The 20562-nt window shown below is 43.2% G+C and overlaps 1 protein-coding gene across 7 annotated transcripts; it reads left to right on the forward strand.

The window, feature by feature from the left end:
• The first annotated feature begins 797 nt into the window (after positions 1-797).
• Positions 798-20282, forward strand: DDX55 (DEAD-box helicase 55). Of its 7 annotated transcripts, XM_036921964.2 has the most exons (15): positions 869-981; positions 2421-2476; positions 4196-4246; positions 4334-4420; positions 5292-5383; positions 5469-5531; positions 7369-7518; positions 8087-8273; positions 13625-13707; positions 15659-15790; positions 16761-16853; positions 17463-17577; positions 18054-18222; positions 19329-19621; positions 19833-20282. In XM_036921964.2, exons 3-15 carry the CDS (start codon positions 4217-4219, stop codon positions 20007-20009), a joined length of 1671 nt encoding a protein of 556 aa, XP_036777859.1. In that variant the 5' UTR covers positions 869-981; positions 2421-2476; positions 4196-4216; the 3' UTR covers positions 20010-20282. The 7 variants fall into 7 exon arrangements, with proteins under 7 accessions (XP_036777855.2, XP_036777854.2, XP_057347180.1 ...); XM_036921959.2 differs by lacking the exon at positions 2421-2476 and having other exon boundaries at positions 799-981; XM_036921967.2 differs by lacking the exon at positions 4334-4420.
• Positions 20283-20562: the final 280 nt, after the last annotated feature.

Here is a 20562-nt window from a genome sequence, read left to right on the forward strand (position 1 = left end):
AGTCTTCCATCCCTGAAATGAGTGTGCTACCAGTTGTAGCCACTGGGTTAGAGAAAATAGAAGTCGCCACTATCACGGGATTTACCTTTTAGTGGGAGGCGGGGTGGGGTGGGGGGAGAGGAACCCAATAAATATGTAAATTATGTGGCATTAATAAAAGTACTACGGAGGAAAATAAAGCAACGGAAGTGGCTTTAGTGATTAGGAAAGGAAGGCATCTCTAAGATGGCAAATGCAAAGACTTGATGGGCCAAGGAGCAAGCCATGTGCATGGCTGAAGGAGGTAGGTGCTCAGAGCCCAGCATAACGTGATCAGTAAAAGCTTGCTGAGTGAATGTGTTGGATGGACCAACGAACAGCCTGAGCCGGTGGTGAACACAGGAGTGGGAACAACGCTCTTGTTTAGTAGGACTATTACTTCCTTGGAAGTACACCAACATTTATTGTGCACCAGGCGTTCGATCCCCACCGTGAGCCGTCTTGAGTATAGGTTAACCTGGGCCCTGACGCCGGGGTGCATTTCTATCCTCTGGCTCCCCTCGCGCTGTCTTCGGGCCAGGGCCCGTGGTGGTGCTGTCACTTGCCTTCGACGGGCGGAGAAAGAGGCGGGAGCAGAGTCACTCACACTGAAGTGCCGCTCGGCGTGGAAAGGCGCCGCGAGCCAAAGTGGCTGCACAGGAAGGGATGTACGGTTCCGCCTCGCCCCGGCGGGCGATTTTCACCCTCCCGCCGCGAGTGTGCCTTACCCGCCCTCCGGAACCTACCCGCTAGGGCACGAGGTTCCGCCCGGCCCCATCGGCGTTTGCAAGCGGAAGTGCTCGGTGGCGGCACCGGGAGGAATTCGGCGGGGGCGGCGTTGGCATTGAGCGCTCGATGGAGCACGTGACGGAGGGCTCTTGGGAGTCCCTGGCGACACCCCTGCATCCGCGGGTGCTGGGCGTACTGAGGGAGCTGGGGTTCCCGTACATGACGCCGGTGCAGGTATCCGCGCGGCGGCGGCGGAGGTTCTCCGAGCGCAAGTGGGGAGGGGAGGCGCCGAGCGCCGGGCCCCGGGTAATGGGACGCGGCTAGTAAGTGTTGGCATCAGGACTCGCATCCCGGAATTTTCACCCATGAACTGGGACTTTCGCCATGTCTTCAAGGCTGCCTAGACTCGAGTGATGCCAAGCTGGTTAATGATCCAGGCGGACAGAAAGAGCAGGGGCTGCACATCTGTACTGGGGCCCAAGCGCCTGACGACTCTCCTGGCCTTGCCCCCTCTAGCTGTGCGACCTGGGGCGAGTGACTTAACCTCTCTGTGCTAAGTGTCCCTTCTCCGAAATGACGAAAATATCGTTACCTGCCTCCCAGGGTGGTTGGGGGGGCTTGTGTAAGACAGTATTGGGCACGTTGTGGGAGCAATAACTATTGCTGCTATTATTGTTATTGTGTGGACTAAGTGAAGCGGCCTGGTCCAGTTTACTCATTTATTCAAGAAGTATTTATTGAGGACATATTGTGTATCAGTACTCTTCTAGGCTCTAGGGCATTTACAGTGTTGGTCCCCACTATTGGGCTTTATTTTTTAATGCAAGAGGATAAAAAGGAGTAAAGGAATAAGATCATTTCAGCTGGTGATAAGTGTTATGAAGGAATTAAAACAGACATTATATAAGTCACTAGAAGGTACAGGATGAGAGGTAAGACAGGATATTAGGGAAGGTCTCTCTGAGGAAGTGTCATTGAGCTGGTATCTGAGTGGTTGGAAAGGAGCTCTGAAGTGATGGAGGCAAGACATTCCAGCAGAGAGAAATGCCAGTGCAAATGCCTTGGGGCTGGAAATGAGTTGGAGGAACAGAAGGAAGGCCTTTGTGGCTAGAGCATCGTGAGTAGTGTAAGAGATGAACAGAGTATGGTCCGGATTGTAGAGGTGTAGGTGCTTGGATTTTCTTCTAAATGCAGTAGGAAACCATGTTATAGGGGAAACAGTGTAGAAAGGGAAAGCATGTGACTGCCATGTAGTGCATAGACTTAAGAGTGGTAAGAGAAGAAGGAAGGAGGTCCCCAGGCCACTGTCAAGTGAGAGATGGTGACTTGGAGTACAGAGGCAGCAGTAGATACTGAGAGTCACTTTGAGAAAGCTTTCAGGTGGCTGAGGTATCAGATGTGGGAGTTATAGAAGACTTGGATTTAGAGGACCCTGAAGTTTTTGTCCCTAGGGGCTGGGTGGATGGTGGCACTGTTTACCAAAATGAGGAATGCTGGAAGGGGAACATGTGTCAGAGGGAAATTCAAGATAATTCCATTTTGAAATGTTGAGATGTCCATAAGATCTTCAGGAAGGATGTGGAGGAAGCAGGAAGGGCTGGAGATGAGGCTTGGGAGTGCTGTGTGCAGTGCCGGGGAATGTATTGCAAAACCTTTCAATGTTGATAGTCTAGGTCTGTGCTGTCCGCTGTGGTTGTCACCAGTAGTGTGGCTATTGAATGCTTGAAATGTGAGTCCAAGTTGTGATATGCTCTAAGTGTAAAATGTGCAATGGATTTCAAAGATGTAGTATGAAAAAAATGGAAAATATTAATTTTTAAAATACTGATTATGTGTTGAACTGACAATAGTTTGGATGTATTGAGTAAATAAAATAAGATATATTACTAAAGTTCATTATACCAATTTCTTTTTACTTAACATGGCTCCTAGAAATTCAAAATCCTGTATGTGACTAACATTGTATTTCTGTTGGACAGCAGTGGCCTAGAGCAGAGTTTCTCAGTCTCAGCACCACTGATATTTTGAACTGGATAATTCTTTGTTGCGGAGGTGTTGTGGGCTGTTTAACAGCATAACTGACCTCTCCATACTAGATGCCAGTAGCACACCCACCTCCTTGGGTTTTGACAATCAAAATGTCTTCAGGCATTGCCAAATGTTCCCTGAGGGCCCTGAAATCAGCCTGATTGAGAACCACTGGTGTAGAGGCAGTTAGAAGAGTCTCACCCGTGCTGTGATGGGGTGAACTCAGGCTCTGGGGACCAGGAGTGGAATTCTGGAGGGGGAAACCTGAAAGCCGAGACCTGAGTCTGCTTCAGGCTTAGGTCTGGTTATGAAAAACAGGGGCCCAACTTCCTCAAAAAACTAAAAATAGAAATATCATTTGACCCAGGAATTCCACTCCTAGGAATTTACCCTAAAAATGCAGCAGCCCAGTTTGAAAAAGATATATGCACCCCTATGTTTATTGCAGCACTATTTACAATAGCCAAGAAATGGAAGCAACCTAGGTGTCCATCAGTAGATGAATGGATGAAGAAGATGTGGTGCATATACACAATGGAATATTATTCAGTCATAAGAAGAAAACAAATCCTACCATTTGCAACAACATGGATGGAGCTAGAGGGTATTATTATGCTCAGTGAAATAAGCCAGGTGGAGAAAGACAAGTATCAAATGATTTCCCTCATCTGTGGAGTATAAGAACAAAGAAAAAACTGAAGGAACAAAACAGCAGCAGACTCACAGAACCCAAGAATGGACCAACAGTTACCAAAGGGAAAGGGACTGGGGAGGATGGGTGGGAAGGGAGGGATAAGGGGGGGAAAAAAGGGGCACATTACTATTAGCAGACATAATGTAAGGGGGGTACACGGGGAGGGTTGTACAACACAGAGAAGACAAGTAGTGATTCTATAGCATCTTACTACGCTGATGGACAGTGACTGTAATGGGGTATGTGGGGGGAACTTGGTGATCGGGGTAGTCTAGTAAACATAATGTTCCTCATATAATTGTCGATTAATGATACCAAAAGAAAAAAAAAAAGAAGGGCCTGACTTCTCGTGAAATCTGGAGGTCCTCTGTGTTGTTTAAAATGAGAGGGTTTATGTGAATCATTCTTTTATGATACTGGAGCTGGCAGAGCCTAAAACTCAGTGTCTTCAGACCCTTCTTGGTTCAGAGAAGAAAAGCAGGTGAGGCAGGACTGGAACTCAGGACTCTGAAATCCCAGCTCAGCTCAGCTCCTGTCCATACCGTCTGTGTAGACGTGGCTGTGTCTTCCAGAGAGTCAACCCCTCCAGGGTGCCTTGTGGTGCCTCTCCTCCAAGTCTGTCTCATGGTGGGGTCCGGTGTGACCAAGGCCACCATGTCCCTAGGGCTTTTGGCCGTATCTGTGGAGTTATGGCACTAACTAGTGCTTTGCCATCTCTCTCTTTAGTCTGCAACCATCCCTCTGTTCATGAAGAACAAAGATGTTGCTGCAGAAGCGGTGAGTATCTGGTGCCTGTGCAGCCTGCCCTGCTTCCCCACAGTGAACTCCCAGAGAAAGCAAACCAGACCTTTCTCCCCACTGCAGGTCACAGGTAGTGGCAAAACCCTCGCTTTTGTCATTCCCATCCTGGAAATGCTTCTAAGAAGGGAAGAGAAGTTAAAAAAGAGTCAGGTGAGGACAGCTAAGTGATTTATTTTCACTTAGTCTCTGGAGAACTCACAGTTGAGTAAGAAGCAGGTCAAAAGCTTGAAAAATATATAGTCTAATTTTATTATCTGCAGATTGTGTATTAGTGGATTTGCCTACTTGTTAAAATTTATTTGTAGTTCCCAAATGCTTTTGTACTCATCCATAGACTTGTACAGAGCAGCAAAAAATGTGAGTTACCTGAGGTGCACATTCTGGCTGAGTTTGAATAAGGTGGCACTGCCTTCTTGTTTCAGCTCTCTGACTGGAAACAGGTGTCCTTTTCACAGTCTGCTAACTGCTATGATGCTTGCATTTTTGTTGGTGATTTCACTGTTTAAAATGGCCCCTAAGTATAGAGCTGAGGTGCCGTCTATCATTCCTAAGCACAAGCAAGCTGTGATGTGTCTTAGAGAAAATACATGTTACATAAGCTTTGTTCAGGCATGAGTTTTAGTGCTACTGGCTGTGAGGTCAATTTTAATGAATCAACAGTGTTAAATAAGGTGTCTTTAAACAGAAACACACATAAACCAGCTTATGTATTGATTGGTTGACAAAAATGACCAAAGGCTCACCGGAACCTAACCCTGTACTTCTTGTAGGAGCAATGGTTCAATATTCACTAAATAGGTGTTTGTGGCCACTTTGTAGAAGAACAGAACTGCTGTGAATAATGGGAATTGACTGTAATTCAAAGTAATTGATATGCACTATGGCTGATGTTGCTGAAAAAGCCCAGAAAATGCTGTTTCTCTGGGAACTTTCCTCTGTACGATGGAAGGTTGTGGGCATGTGTGTCCAGTTCTGCTAGCCCTGAGCCTAGCTAATTGTGTCCTTTCTCCGATGTGGGCAGGTTGGAGCCATAATCATCACACCCACGCGAGAGCTGGCTATTCAAATAGATGAGGTCCTGTCACATTTCACAAAGCCCTTCCCACAGTTCAGGTAAATTGGATACTGTGTCCCTGTTAGCTGGGGCCTGTTGACTGTGCCTGACCTGACCTGCTTAAAGACCTGTTTGTTGTTTTAGCCAGATTCTCTGGATAGGAGGCAGGAATCCTGGAGAAGATGTTACAAGGTTTAAGGAGCAAGGGTAAGTTTGCTTCCTTCTGCTCATTATTGGCTTGCTTTTGGCTCCGAACCGAAGAGGAAGTGATGCATGATACAGGCCTAACTGGGAGCCCCCTTTCAGCCCCCATCCCCCCCATAAAAGGTTTCTTCTTCAGGCCAGCCTCCCATTTTACTCTCGGTCTCCTTAACATAAGGCCTTGATGGGCAGTTCCCCTCCAGAAGTCTTACCCTGCAGAGGAGACGGAAGGTGGGGTGTAGTCCCATTCTCCCCAGGCTGACTATGTGGGCCTCTCTCTCTGGGCATTCTCACAGTGGTCTCATCCCTCCTGTGGCGGTCCCTGACTCCACCTGAGCCCCAGACCCTGGTATTTGCCTTGTGTCTCCCAGGCATCCCACAGCTGTTGCTAAAATGGGGGCTTAGAATTTTTACCTCCAAATGTGCACCTCATCTGGAGTTTCCTATTCCTCATCCATCTCTGTGCTTCTCATGAAGTGTGAGAGTCAGCCTTGATGAATCCCTCCACCCCAGGTAACCACATTTTCCCTCTAGAGTGCATCTCTGTCTACTTTTCTCCATTGCCAGCTCCCCACTCAGCTAAACCACTGCCATTTCTCTCCTGGACTCCTGCAGGAGCTCTCATTCTCCTGTATGTTTCTCCTCTTGCCTCTTGTGATCCCTCTCCTCATGGCAACCTAGGGTGGCCTTTTCAGAATGCCAGTCTGATCATGACTCTTCAGTGAGTCATGTGACTCCCACTGGCCCGTAGGATGGATTCTAATGTTTGTACAGGGCCTGTGAGGCCACCATTCTCCACTGGGATGTTGGGATGGTGTCTGTGTTGCAGTATTTTATCTGTAGAGCCTAGCAGGGTGCTGAGCACACAGCAGGTGTTTAATAAATATTTGGAAAGAATGTTTGAGTACATGGTGGCCATCAGCTCTTTGGATTTTATTCAGTCCACCATGAGTAAAGGTGGTAATGAGCAGTGAAAGATTTTGTGCCCAATTTGTTGGTGAATCTTAATAAAGAGAACTGTGACTGCGCACTCACTCTGGTCTAGCTCGCACGTGAGATACTTTCCATCAGGGGTCAGAGGGTGATACAGATGTGTGAAGGGGTTTGGTTGGGGATTGGGAGGAATTAGTATATGCCTGAATATCATCTCCAGTTGATAGCTGCCTTGCAGGACTCTCAGCTCAGTATTGCCAGATTTTGAATTTTTAAAAAAGAATATGGAATTCCAGATTTTTGTGTATTATCTCCAGATTTTAACTGTTGGCATATAATAAACACATTTTTTAAAAAGTCTTATAGGTTAGCCGATGTATGGGGGCCACATTTGGCCTTTAGTCGGCTAGTTTGTGATCTATACATAAAATTATCTCTAATTCTGTTACCACTCTAATTTTTACATGAGTGACCTGGGGCCTTTATAAAGTGGTTGAGTAACTTATTCCAGGTCAGGGGTTGGCAAATCTTTTCTGTAAAGGAACAAATGGTAAATGTTTTAGTTCTGTGGACCACACAGTCTCTGTCAGAGCTATTCAGCTCTGCCTTTATAGTGTGAAAGCCATCAGGGACAATACAGAATGAACAGGTGCGGTTGTGTGCCTATGAAACATCACAAAAACTGGGAGGCCAGAACAGGCCTGCGCTTGCTGAGCCTGCCCTGGGTCAGCCTGTAGCCCAGCCGGCCCACCTCATAGCTGCATCTGCCTGGCAGCTCTGTCTTCCCACTAGTGGTCTTGCTCTTCGCTGGGGTTTGCAGGACTTTGTGGGGGCTACAAAACTTGGCATTTGGAATCACAAATATTCCCAAATCCAGAGAGTGTGGTGAATATTAACTTTGTTTTCACAGTGGAAACATCATTGTGGCCACTCCAGGCCGCTTGGAAGACATGTTCCGAAGGAAGGCTGAGGGCTTGGATCTGACCAGCTGTGTGAGATCCCTTGATGTCCTGGTGCTGGATGAAGCAGACAGACTGCTGGACATGGGGTTTGAGGCAAGGTACTAGGTTAGGGACATTGCTGGCTTTGGGTGATACTGGGTGACCAGGAGAGCAAAATGCAGTTCCTTTTCACTTTCCAGCTATCTTTATTAGCCACATTTGAATTTCAAGCTGTTATGTTGTTTGGTCCTTCAAATTCTACTACGTAGTTTAAATTCCAGTTGTTCTTTCTTCTTTAGATGCATTTTCCTTCATGGTTTCTTTTAAAGTTTTATTTTTCCTACCAAATAAACAGCTTTATTGGGATATAATTCATATATTATACAATTCACCCATTTTAAGTATACAGTTGACTGGGTTTTAGTCTCAAAAAGTTCTGTCATAATTTCATTCTCTTAATGGCTCCACATTATGAAAGTATAATTATATGCTTGTATTGGAGAACCTTGGAAATGAAAATATAGAGAAGAAATAAAAACTGCCCATAATCTCATCTCCCAGAATTAGCTACTGTAAATACTGTCATGGTTCCTCTTCCAATCATTTTAAATACTTGTTCATTATCATAAAATGCTGTTTGTCAATTACACTGATAATGAGGAGTTAAATCTGAGCCTTCTTTTTTAGCATAAACACCATCCTGGAATTTTTGCCGAAGCAGAGGAGAACGGGCCTTTTCTCCGCCACTCAGACGCAGGAAGTGGAGAACCTGGTGCGAGCAGGCCTGCGGAACCCGGTCCGTATCTCGGTGAAGGAGAAGGGCGCAGCTTCCAGCACTCAGAAGACCCCGTCCCGCCTGGAGAACTACTACATGGTGAGCACCACGTGTTCTTACTGATTCTTGCCGCTCCGCAGTCCTGGTGATGGGGCCCTAAGGTGCAGCATGGGGACTGTAGGTAACAACGCAGTGTCGTGTATTTGAAATTTGCTGTGAGAGTAGATCTTAAGTGTTCTCACCAAAAATAAAAAAGGTAACTGTAAGGTAATGGGTGTGTTAATTAACTTGATTGTGGTGATCATCTCACAGTTCATATGTAGAACACTTCATCACATTGTACACCTTAAATATGTATATATTTTAATACATCAATGTACTTAAATATATAAATATATACAGTTTTTATTTGCCAACTGTACCTCAATAAAGCTGGAAAAAAGTAAAACATATTCTAAGCTAAAGCAACTTGCTGAAAAAATTTTTTTGACTTGAACTTTCTTTTTTCCTTTTAAATGATCAACTATAGTAATTTGTGTAGCAATTTATTAGATTTCTGTGTTTCTGCATACTTGAAAGGATTCCTTAATTTTTCTTAACTTCACTGTCCACCTGTTTTATCAATGTAACACAATGTTCCCACTAATATATGTTATATTTCAGCAAAAAAAATAAGAAAAAATAATGACAGAGTGTGCTAGGGAGAGCTTGCCAATTTCTAGAAAAGTAAATCTGTGATACTCCAGCATGTTTTAAAATGCATCTGAGGACAGAGGTAGGACAAATAGTATAAGAAGTCATACTTGTCCTTCAACAGTAAGTGAGTAAGTTAACATGGGCATAAGTGTATTCTAAGCACAGCCTCTGTGGACAGTGTATATGGACTTTGTAACCCCCAGCGATCAGATGTTATTATTACACCTGCATGGGGTGTGCTAGGTGCAGGCACTGGGTTCCTGGGCCCATCAGAACAAGGCTGCAATAGAGAAAGGGACAGCCAGACTGGCAGGTAACACACAAAATCAAATGATAGGCTCACCCTGAAGCCCTTGTTAGGTGACACTGCACTGCCATTTTGTGACCTGTATGTTCACTGTTTTGGATCAACACCTGGACTTGCTGACCTCACAGCAGTCTCTCTAGCTGCTATCACCTGTAGTTCCTCACAAGGCCGTGGGTGGGGGCATTTAGAAGTGTCAGTCAGTAATGGGGCTACCTTGCTGCTTTTCCCTCCCATCATTGGGATGGGCCAAGAGGCAACCAGAGAGCATAGCCAGCCAGGGAGGCCACATCAATTGAAAACTGGGAGAACCTAGAGGCCAGTGTCACTGCTTGACAAGGCACATCAAAGTTGTCAGCCAGGCAACTTGGCTTTTCTTATGGCCGACAGGGGCTCCTCAGCTTGTGAACACAGCCACATGTTCACAAAGAAGTGAGCTGGTCTGTATTGCTATGGACTATAAGCGCCATGGGGCTGCTGTCAATTTGTGGAGGGATCAAAGGTAGAATGACAGAAAACTGCCTTGGGTACATGTCTGGAGGATATTGAAATCAGGCTGTTAGGGGTAGGGGAGAGTCATGCTCACAGGCATTTCAGAGGCTGGGCTGGTAAAGTAAGGAGGCCACTGTCCCCAGGTGCAGGTAGGGACTCAGTAGGCGGTGTAGTGGGGAAGAAAAGGTGCCCAGGCCCTGACTTGGCTTTGTCCCTTACTAGTTGAATTAGATGAACTTGGAGTTCATCACCTTTAAAATGGGGCCCATTGGGGCCATCGTACCATTCACTTCACAGGGTTGTTGTGAGGATTAGTTTATTACAGATGAGGCTTTTAGGCCAGTGCTTATTTAATACATAAAGAGTGCTAATGTTAACTTTGGACACCCACTGTGGCTACTATTGCATTCTGCTATTTTGCATTTGTTTGAGTGATTGCATTTAGAGATTTCACAGTGTGAGAACGTATTCCAAACTAAGAATTTGGTTTTAGTATAAATAGGGGGAATACACCAAATTCAAAAACACATAAAAAAGATAATCTGTCATGATCAAGTAGGATTTATTCCAGGGAACCAAAGATGGTACAATATTCAAAAATCCATCAACATCATCCACCACATCAACAAAAAGAAGGACAAAAACCACATGATCATCTCCATAGATACTGAAAAAGCATTCGACAAAATTCAACATCCATTCATGATAAAAACTCTCAACGAAATGGGTATAGAGGGCAAGTACCTCAACATAATAAAGGCCATATATGACAAACATAGCCAACATCATACTTAATAGCAAGAAGCTGAAAGCTTTTCCTTTAAGATCAGGAACAAGACAAGGATGCCCACTCTCCCTACTTTTATTCAACATAGTACTGGAGGTCCTAGCCACAGCAATCAGACAACACAAAGAAATAAAAGGCATCCAGATTGGTAAGGAAGAAGTTAAACTGTCCCTGCAGATGACATGACATTGTACATAAAAAACCCTAAAAAATCCATTTTAAAACTACTAGATCTAATATCTGAATTCAGCAACATGGCAGGATGCAAAATTAATATGCAGAATCTGTTGCATTCCTATATACTAAAATGAACTAACAGAAGGAGAAATCAGGGAAACAACTACATTCACAGTGGCATCAAAAAAAATAAAATACCTAGGAATAAACCTAACCTAGGAAGTGAAAGGCCTATACTCTGAAAACTACAAGACACTCATCAGAGAAATTAAGGAAGATACCAATAAATGGAAACACATCCCATACTCATGGGTAGGAAGAATTAATATTGTCAAAATGGCCATCCTGCCTAAAGCAATCTACAGATTCAATGCAATTTCTATCAAAATACCAACAGCATTCTTCAACAAACTAGAGCATATAGTTCTAAAATTCATATGGAACCACAAAAGACCCTGAATAGCCAAAACAATCCTGAGAAGGAATAATAAAGCAGGGGGGATTATGCTCCCCAACTTCAAGCTCTCCTACAAAGCCACAGTAATCAAGACAATTTGGTACTGGCACAAGAACAGACCTGTAGACCAATGGAACAGACTAGAGAGCCCAGATAAAAACCCAAGCATAAATGGTCAATTAATATACAATAAAGGAGCCATGGATACACAATGGGGAAATCACAGCCTCTTCAACAACTGGTATTGGCAAAACTGGACAGCTTCATGCAAGAGAATGAAACTGGATTATTATCTAACCCCATACACAAAAATGGGCAGAGGATATGAACTCAAAATGCATCAAAGACCTGAATGTAAATCATGAAACCTTAAACTCTTAGAAGAAAACATGAGCAAAAATCTCTTGAATATAAACATGAGCAATTTTCCTAAACACATCTCCTCAGGCAAGGGAAACAAAATAAAAAATGAACAAATGGGACTGCATCATGCTAAAAAGCTTCTGTACAGCAAAGGACACCATCAGCAGAACAAAAAGGCATCCTACAGTATGGGAGAATATATTTGTAAATGACATATCCAATAAGGGGTTAACATCCAAATTACATAAATAACTTACACGCCTCAACACCCAAAAAGCAAATAACCCTATTAGAAAATGGGCAGAGGATATGAACAGACACTTCTCCAAAGAAGAAATTCAGATGGCCAACAGGCACATGAAGAGATGCTCCACATCGCTAATTATCAGGGAAATGCAAATTAAAACCACAGTGAGATATCAGTTCACATCAGTTAGGATGGCCAACATAGAAAAGACTAGGAACAACAAATGCTGGCGAGGATGCAGAGAAAGGGGAACCCTCCTACACTGCTGGTGGAAATGTAAACCTGTTCAACCATTGTGGAAAGCAATATGGAGGTTCCTTAAAAAACTAAAAATAGAAATACCATTTGACCCGGGAATTCCACTCCTAGGAATTTACCCTAAGAATACAACTTCTCAGATTGAAAAAGACATATGCACCCCTATGTTTATCACAGCACTATTTACAATAGCCAAGTTATAGAAGCAACCTAAGTGTCCATCAGTAGATGAATGGATAAAGAAGATGTGGTACATATACACAATGCAATACTATTCAGCCGTAAGAAAGAAACAAATCCTACCATTTGCAACAACATGGATAGTGCCGGAGGATATAATGCTCAGTGAAATAAGTCAGGCAGAGAAAGACAAATACCAAATGATTTCCTTCATTTGTGGAATATAACAACAAAGCAAAACTGAAGGAACAAAATAGCAGCAGACTCAGAGACTCCAGGAAGGGACTAGTGGTTACCGAAGGGGAGGGGTGGGAAAAGGCAGGTGAGAAGGTAGGGAGATGGGGATTGTGGGGTATCATGATTAGTGCACATGGTGTGTGTGGGGTCACAGGGGAGACAGTGTAGCTCAGAGAAGACAAAAGGGACTCTGTGGCATCTTACTACACTGATGGACAGTGATTTCAATGGGGTATGGGGGAGAACTCGCTAATAAGGATGAATATAATAATTACATTGTTTTTCTTGTGAAACCTTCATAAGAGTGTATATAAGTGATACCTTAATAAAAAAAAAATAGGGGGAATACGTTCAGGTGAATTTCCTCCTCCAAATATGTCTGTGGCTTTGTTTTTTGGCAATACCAAAAGAGTTTCTTTTCTAGTTTACGGGCTGGAATGGAGCACTTGACTGCATTATTAAGAGAGACTGGAATGTGGTGGGGACTCGATAATGGGGGGAGTCTAGTAACTGTAATGTTGCTCACGTAATTGTACATTAATGATACCAAAATAAACAATAAAAAAAAAGAGAGACTGGAGTCTGTGTCTACAGAGGGCTTTCAAATAATTATGTACATTCCTTTCTGGAAACCTGTGTTCGTTCACCTTAGAGCAATACATCAGAAACTTCTGGGAGCTCTTAAATAATATGGATTCCTGGGTCCAATCCTAGACCTGCTAAATAATATCTGTGTGCTTTGCCCAAGAATTTGCATTTAAAAAATATACCCTGCATTACTATTAGTAAACATAATGTGGAGGTGGGTGCACAGGGAGGGCTGTACAACAGAGAAGAGAGGTAGTGACTATAGCATCTTACTGCGCTGATGGACAGTGACTGTAATGGGGTATGTGGTGGGGACTTGATGATGGGGGGAGTTTAGTAACCCTAAGGTTGCTCATGTAATTGTAGATTAATGATACCAAAAGAAAAAAATATATATATATATATATACCCTGGAGATGGTGTTAGAGCTGGTATTTGGGGATTATAGCATTAAATGACCGTGTCCCAATTATGATTTTTTTGACTCACATGTCAGAAACTCATGTTGTCATTTATTCTGAGCTAGGTAGACTGATTAACGTTTTGATGACAGTGTGTTCTATTCATGGAAGAAATTAGATTTCCTTAAAATTTAGGAAGGAGCTATGGGAATTATTACTGTAAGTTTTAAAAAATTTAATTAGTTTTCCTTTTTATTTTGTAGGTCTGTAAAGCAGATGAGAAATTTAATCAGCTGGTCCATTTTCTTCGCAATCATAAGCAGGAAAAACACCTGGTCTTCTTCAGGTAATCCTTCTGGACTCTGTAGTAGAGGAGCTGGGGGTCAGCCACACCCAGAAATGTGCAGATGTGCATGGACCTCAGCTGTGGAATCCTCTGGTTAGGAATGCAAAAAACTGAAAACCCAACTTCTGTGGCCAAAGCAGGAGGGGTTTATTTTTCTCCTATAAAAAGAAGTCCAGAGCAGTGACCGTAATGGGGGTATGTGGGGGGGTACTTGGTGATGGGGGGAGTCTGGTAAACATAATGTTCCTCATGTAATTGTAGATTAATGATACCAAAAAAAAGAAGTCCAGAGGTAGGTAGTTCCTGACATTGGTTTATGTAAAGCAATGTAACGATCAGAGTTTCTGCAGCTGTGTTGGCCTTTTCCTTTCTGTATGTCACCTCATAGTTTAAAGATAACCATAGTAACACCTCCTGGCCAGGCTGCATTGGAAGCAGATAAAAGAATAGAGGCAGCGGGGAAGGGGCAACCATGATGGTGTCAGCCAAATCCATCCCTTGGGGTCAGAAGAGCAGAAAGCTTTCTCAGAGACCCCTCCTCCCAAGATGACTTGGGCTTTCATTCTGTGGGCCAAAGGTGGTCACCTGGCAGCCCATCCTGAGTGCAGGGTCCCAGCCTCTGTAGTAGAGGCAGGTGGAGGAAGTGGCTGGGCATGGTACTTCACCAGCCACCTGGGTGTTTGCCACAGTGGGGTTCTGTCCTGTTGATAGAACGCAAGATGGGAAAAGATAATGGCGTTCTTTGGGCTGCTTATCCTCCTCCATATATGGCTATGGCTTTGTTTTTTGGCAATACCAAAAGAGTTTATTTCGCATCTGTCATTCCACCATTAAAATCCATTAGCTTTTATTGAGCTACTGACCCACAGTTAGAAATAAAGCCTGGTATACACACACACAAAAAGTGAAACAGAGATTTCACAAAATTATGCCCTTGACTAGGTGCGATGGATTCTGGTGTTTTCTGTTCTGTTCTGCGTTAATTTTTTTAAACTGCTGGTCCAAACTCACTAAACTGATTTCAGGACCAACCAGATTGCTTTCAGAATCTGTCGGTTGTAACCCTCTGTGTGAAACTGCTTTATTATGTACTGATGTGACCAGTGGTGGAAACAGCAGCAGTCACTTAGCACAGGTATCTCGGTGGATAAGACTCAGCCCCAGTTGAAACCCTGAAACCTGGTATAGTGAGAAGGATGTGGGAGAAGGAGCCAAACCTTAATTCTGGTTCTGCCACTCACTCATATTGCCTCCCCGTAAGCTTCTGTTCCCTCATCTTGGAAAGGATGTGACATTGTTTTGGAATTGCTCACGACAGGAAGAAGGGGGTTGGGATGGACTTCATTGGAAGGGTTGCTACATAGGGAGCTCACAGACTCAGGGAAAGACAGGGGCCCAGCTTCTAGGCAGGTCAGGATTGGGGGCCTACGGAGCTCTGGGGCCATCTGTGTAGGGCACATTTGCATTGGGATGATCCTGCTTTGGTCCCCTTTGTGCTTGGGTGACCTGACTCCAAGCCCAGACATCCAGAGAGAATCTGATTGCTCTCACTTGGGTTATCTGCTGAGCCCTTGGGACTCACAGTGACTGGGGAAGAAGCAGTTCCCCACTGGGAAAGCAGGAATGTTTTTGAACTCTTATAGACTATTTATATTTAAAATGTCACTGTTTTGTTATGAACAACTACTTCAGTATAGTTTCTCAGGGGACCAGGGACATCTCTTGCTAGAACATCTTTAGACAGTGGGAATATGTCTTTGGGGTTTAATTCATATTTAAAGGATTTTGTCAAAAGATTGACCTTCACAGACTGAGAGGGTTTCAGATTTGGAGTAGCCGTTCTCCCAAAGAGGACTGGGTCATCTCTACTGCACCTGGCGCTCACACCTCCCTCCCCAGTTGTAGAAGGACCCGGATGGGCCAGGACTCTAAGCCCCTGTCCCTGTTGCAGCACCTGTGCCTGTGTGGAGTACTATGGACGGGCCCTGGAGGCCCTGGTGAGGAGTGTGACCATAATGTGCATTCATGGAAAGATGAAATATAAGCGCAATAAGATCTTCATGGAGTTCCGCAAACTGCAGAGGTGGGTTAGCTTATCCAAGATCACTCTGCACTTTTGTGGGTCCCTCTGCCTCTAAACCTTCACATGGGTTGTTTTTCCTGCCTGGACCCCTCTTCCTCCTCTAACCCAGTGATCACATCCTCTCTGTGTAAATGCCCAGAGCCCTCTCCCTCTGTCCTGACCCTATTCTGCTGTCCTGTCACTGTGCTTGGGGCTATAGGACCTAGTGTTGCCCTATTTTCCAACCAGAAATCAGGATTGCAATGTAAAATCTTTTCAGACCAAATGTTTGGGTTGGATTTGGGTTTAAGGCCTCTGGTTTAAGATTGAAATGAACTTCCTTTGTTATCTGATGACTTCCCTGCTAGAGTTAAGCTCCATAAAAACAGGAACCTGTGTGTGGTGCGCATTGCTGGATTCCCCAGTATCTGGCCCCTGGCCTGGCCAGTGGGGGTTTTGATACCTGTTTGTGAAAGGTGAATGGGACGGATGGGAACAATCCAGTCAGGTCATCATGGGGGACCACATGATAGGGAACTACCTCTGAATGACCATAACTTGCTTCTTCTTGTGCATATAAATAATACTTGTATGCTTTTCTTAATCATGAACATTCTGGTGATGTTAAACACTCTTTAAGCAAAGTGATAGAACTGACTGTACCCCACAGGCTGGGAGGGAAAATTTCACTTGTTTTTTTTAAATGGCTGCAAAGGATTGGATCCACTAGTTTCTCCGCCCCCCACCCACAAATGGAATGTGCTAGTTAAAGAAATTCTTTCACTGTTTCCTCCCTACATTCTATTTTCATTGGGAATCTGTAAAGTTTCTGGATATTCTTAGGAGGAAGGAAAAATCAAAATGTTATTACTAAATACTTGCTTCTGTGAATGATTCTGGAATCTGTGTATTACTATTGTCATCAAGATTGGTAAACATCTGGTGATTGAAGATGGAGCCTTCTTACGCAGAGTGTTTTCTCATTTTCTAGTGGGATCTTAGTGTGCACTGATGTGATGGCCCGAGGAATAGATATTCCTGAAGTAAACTGGGTTTTGCAGTACGACCCTCCCAGCAGTGCAAGGTACAGCATGTCAGAATGGCTAGGAATCTAGCGTGACAGTGTGAATCTAGAGGAAAAGAAATGATGATGTTTGTCAAAACATTATTTAAATAGAACCATCAGTGGTATGTCAATAGTGATACCACATTTAGCAGTTATTTTCAAATACTTTTAAAGGTTTTTTGCAGAAATGTACATGATAGAATGTTTAAAGGAAGTATGTAACACCATATATGAAAATTTCAATTATTCTCCCAGAGTAAGCATGTATTCCCAAGAAAGGGTTCTAAACATAGGAAAATGCTTGTAAATGTAAGCTCCTGAGCAGTAGTAATTGTTACTTCTTGGTGGAGGATTTACAGGTCACTTTCATTTTCTTTTTTACACTTTTGTCTGTCAGATTTTCTACTACTATTATATCCTACCTGTATCACCAGATAGGCATAAATTAAAGTTTTATAGTTCACATTAAATGTCTTACAGAATCCTCTGTGGTTTGCAATATATATTTAATCACCAGCTTGCCTATTTGTTACACTAGTAGGTGGTAGGGCTGAGATTGAGCTGTGGGGCGTGGCAGCCCGACCTGTGCCCTGCCTGCATGGTGGCCATGTTGTTCTGGGTTTACAGTGCCTTCGTGCATCGCTGTGGCCGCACAGCTCGCATTGGCCACGGAGGCAGCGCACTGGTGTTCCTCCTTCCCATGGAAGAGTCTTACATCAATTTCCTTGCAATTAACCAAAAAGTAAGCTACCTTCCTTTTTTTTCATGTTCATCTGGAATGCCCACTGACAGGAATTAAGTTTCTTTTCCATTAAGTAGTCCAGAACACAGATTGGCAGTTAAAAACTCACAGGGGCCTGGCTGGTGATGGAGGTGTGGACACCTACCTGGCTGTGAGGCTGTGGGGAACCACAGCCCCACTGAGGGTGGCAGCTACTGCTCGGCCCATGTCTGTGCTTGGGGCTATAGGACCTAGTGTTGGCCTATTTTCCAACCAGAAAACAGGATTGCAATGTAAAATCTGATTTTAAAATGTTATTTAAAATTTTTTAATGCTTTTCAGACCAAATGTCTGGGTTGGATTTGGGATTTAAGGCCTCTGGTTTAAGATTGAAATGAACTGTTTTGCCTTTGGGTTTATTTGCACTGGCTCTGATGGTAGGGCCTTGGGGTGAGGTGATTCTAGCCAGAGGTGGTGAGACTGTGGTCTCTGTGCAGTGCCCCCTGCAGGAGATGAAACTCCAGAAAAACACAGTAGACCTCCTTCCAAAGCTCAAGTCCATGGCCCTGGCGGACAGAGCTATGTTTGAAAAGGGCATGAAAGCTTTTGTGTCATATGTCCAGGCTTATGTGAAACATGAATGCAACCTCATCTTCAGATTAAAGGGTAAGTTGGATTTCTTCACTTAACTGTCTCCATCTTAAACATCTGACAGTTTGTTTTTTAATCCTTATTTATTTATTTATGTATTTTAAATTATCAAATGTACATCACAGAAGTTCAACAGGTCCCCTCCCACTGGGACGCCTCTCCTCCTTGGTAACCACTATCATTTCTCTGTGTCTTTGAAGTTTTTATTTCTTCTGTTTTGCTTTGTTTTTTATTTTCCACAAATAGGTGAAATCATATGATTATTTGTTTTTCTCTGCCAGGCTTATTTCACTGAGCATAATACCCTCTAGATCCATGTTGTTGAAAACGGCAGGGTTTCTTTTCTTTTTAATGACTGAACATCTGACAGTTTTACAAGCATAGGCACCTCACTTGATTGTGCTTCGCAGATATAGCTTTTTTTTTTCCCACAAATTGAAGGTTTGTGGTTACCCTGCATTAGGTCCCATTTTTCCTCCCTTTGTGGGCCTTTGTCACATTTTGGTAATTCTTACAATATTTAAAACATTTTCATTATTGTTACATTTGTTATGATCTGTGATCAGTGATTACAACTCACTGAAAGCTCAGATGATGGTTAGCATTTTTTAGCAATAAAAATGTTTGGCAAATTTAGCAATAAATGGTTAGCAAATTTAGCAACAAAGGATTTTTTAACTAAGGTATACGTATATAGTTTTTTTAGACATAATGCTATTATACACTTAGTAGATGACAGTATGGCATAAACATAACTTTTATATGCACTGGGAAACTAAAAAACTCATTTGGCTTGTTTTCTTGTGGTAGTCACTGAACCTGTGGTGTCTCTGAGATGTACCTGAATTGCAAGTATGAAACTGATTTGTCTTACAAAATGTTAGACATATGTCAGGGTTATTGTTTTCTAAACATTTGAAAGGAAGTCTTCCTAGATTTGAATATACAGAATAAACTGGCTGAGTGTTCTTTTGAGTAAACATACAATGATTTTAATTCTAATTAAAATGAATCCATGAGATCATTTGGTTAGAAAATATTACATTGCTAGGAATCTTCTATGGGTTGATGCTCATACCTCTATTTTGGGTGTACTAACTCTGATGTTTTGGCTTAACTAGATCTTGATTTTGCTAGTCTTGCTCGAGGTTTTGCCCTGCTGAGAATGCCCAGGATGCCAGAACTGAGAGGAAAGCAGTTTCCTGATTTTGTGCCTGTGGATGTTAACACAGACACCATTCCATTTAAAGATAAGATTAGAGAAAAGCAGAGGCAGAAACTACTGGATCAACAAAGAAAAGAGAAAATAGATAATGAAGGGAGAAGAAAATTCATAAAAAATAAAGCATGGTCAAAGCAGAAGGCCAAAAAGGAAAAGAAGAAAAAAATGAATGAGAAAAGGAAAAGGGAAGAGGTACAGTTTTATTACTTTTATACTCAGAATTCTGAACAAATTTTTTTGCAATATAGGAATTGCATGGGGTTCTCAGATTTCTATATTATGTTGGTGACTTGGGTAGGGAACATGCTGATTTGAAAGCATGTGGCTCCTAATTAAAAATTGGTTTCACTTAGAACGCTGTTGCCGAGAAAGTCAGTCATATGTTGGTTTCTTCTGCACTTAGGGTTCTGATATCGAAGATGAGGACATGGAAGAACTTCTCAATGACACAAGGCTCTTGAAAAAGTTTAAAAAAGGAAAAATCACTGAAGAAGAATTTGAGAAGGGGTTCTTGACAAGTGGCAAAAGGACAGTCAAAGTGGCAGATTTGGGGATCTCAGATTCGGAAGCTGACTGCTGATTCCAGTGCCTCAGGGGGTGCAGGGAGCACAGGGAATTGGGGCAGGGGTAGAGGGGAACGGATGCTCACACTCTAGGAGCCATCCAGGACCCACATCCCTGCCAGCTGCCGTTTCAGCTTGGAGAGAGGTGGGTTAACGCTCATGAATATTCTAGAACTGTGCCAGCCTTGGAGTATAAAATCACTTGAGTATTAATAATAGATGTCAGTGTTTATCTTGATGAGTCACCTATATTAAAGAGCTTACTTTCCTGTGGCTATTTTATACTTCCTTTTCTACACTTGATTTTTGGCTTTTTAAAGTTCCTTAGTGTTTTCAGGCATCTGACCTACCTCCCTGGTGTCCCTATCCCCAGGCTGCTCTCTGGGATGTACAGCAGGGGTGGCTGATGTTGCTAGGGCTCTTCTAAGAACAGTCCCCAGTACTGTTTCATTGGGGAATATCTGAAAACAGGAAGCAAGTCATATTTTGGGAAATAAAATTATTATGCCTTCTGCTGAATATATTATTTCCTTCTAATTGTGTCTTAGTGTGTGAATGTGGGTGTGTAGT

Source organism: Manis pentadactyla, chromosome 14 (assembly GCF_030020395.1).
Source record: "Manis pentadactyla isolate mManPen7 chromosome 14, mManPen7.hap1, whole genome shotgun sequence".
In the NCBI taxonomy this organism is placed as follows: Eukaryota; Metazoa; Chordata; class Mammalia; order Pholidota; family Manidae; genus Manis; species Manis pentadactyla.

Bases quoted from the DNA above. Each gene is read 5' to 3' on its own strand.
- DDX55 (XM_036921959.2), top strand. From the start codon at position 874: ATGGAGCACGTGACGGAGGGCTCTTGGGAGTCCCTGGCGACACCCCTG. The intron at 8,274-13,624 runs GTGAGCACCACG...TTTATTTTGTAG, and splicing joins GCCTGGAGAACTACTACATG to GTCTGTAAAGCAGATGAGAA. The intron at 17,578-18,053 runs GTAAGCTACCTT...GTCTCTGTGCAG, and splicing joins TCCTTGCAATTAACCAAAAA to TGCCCCCTGCAGGAGATGAA.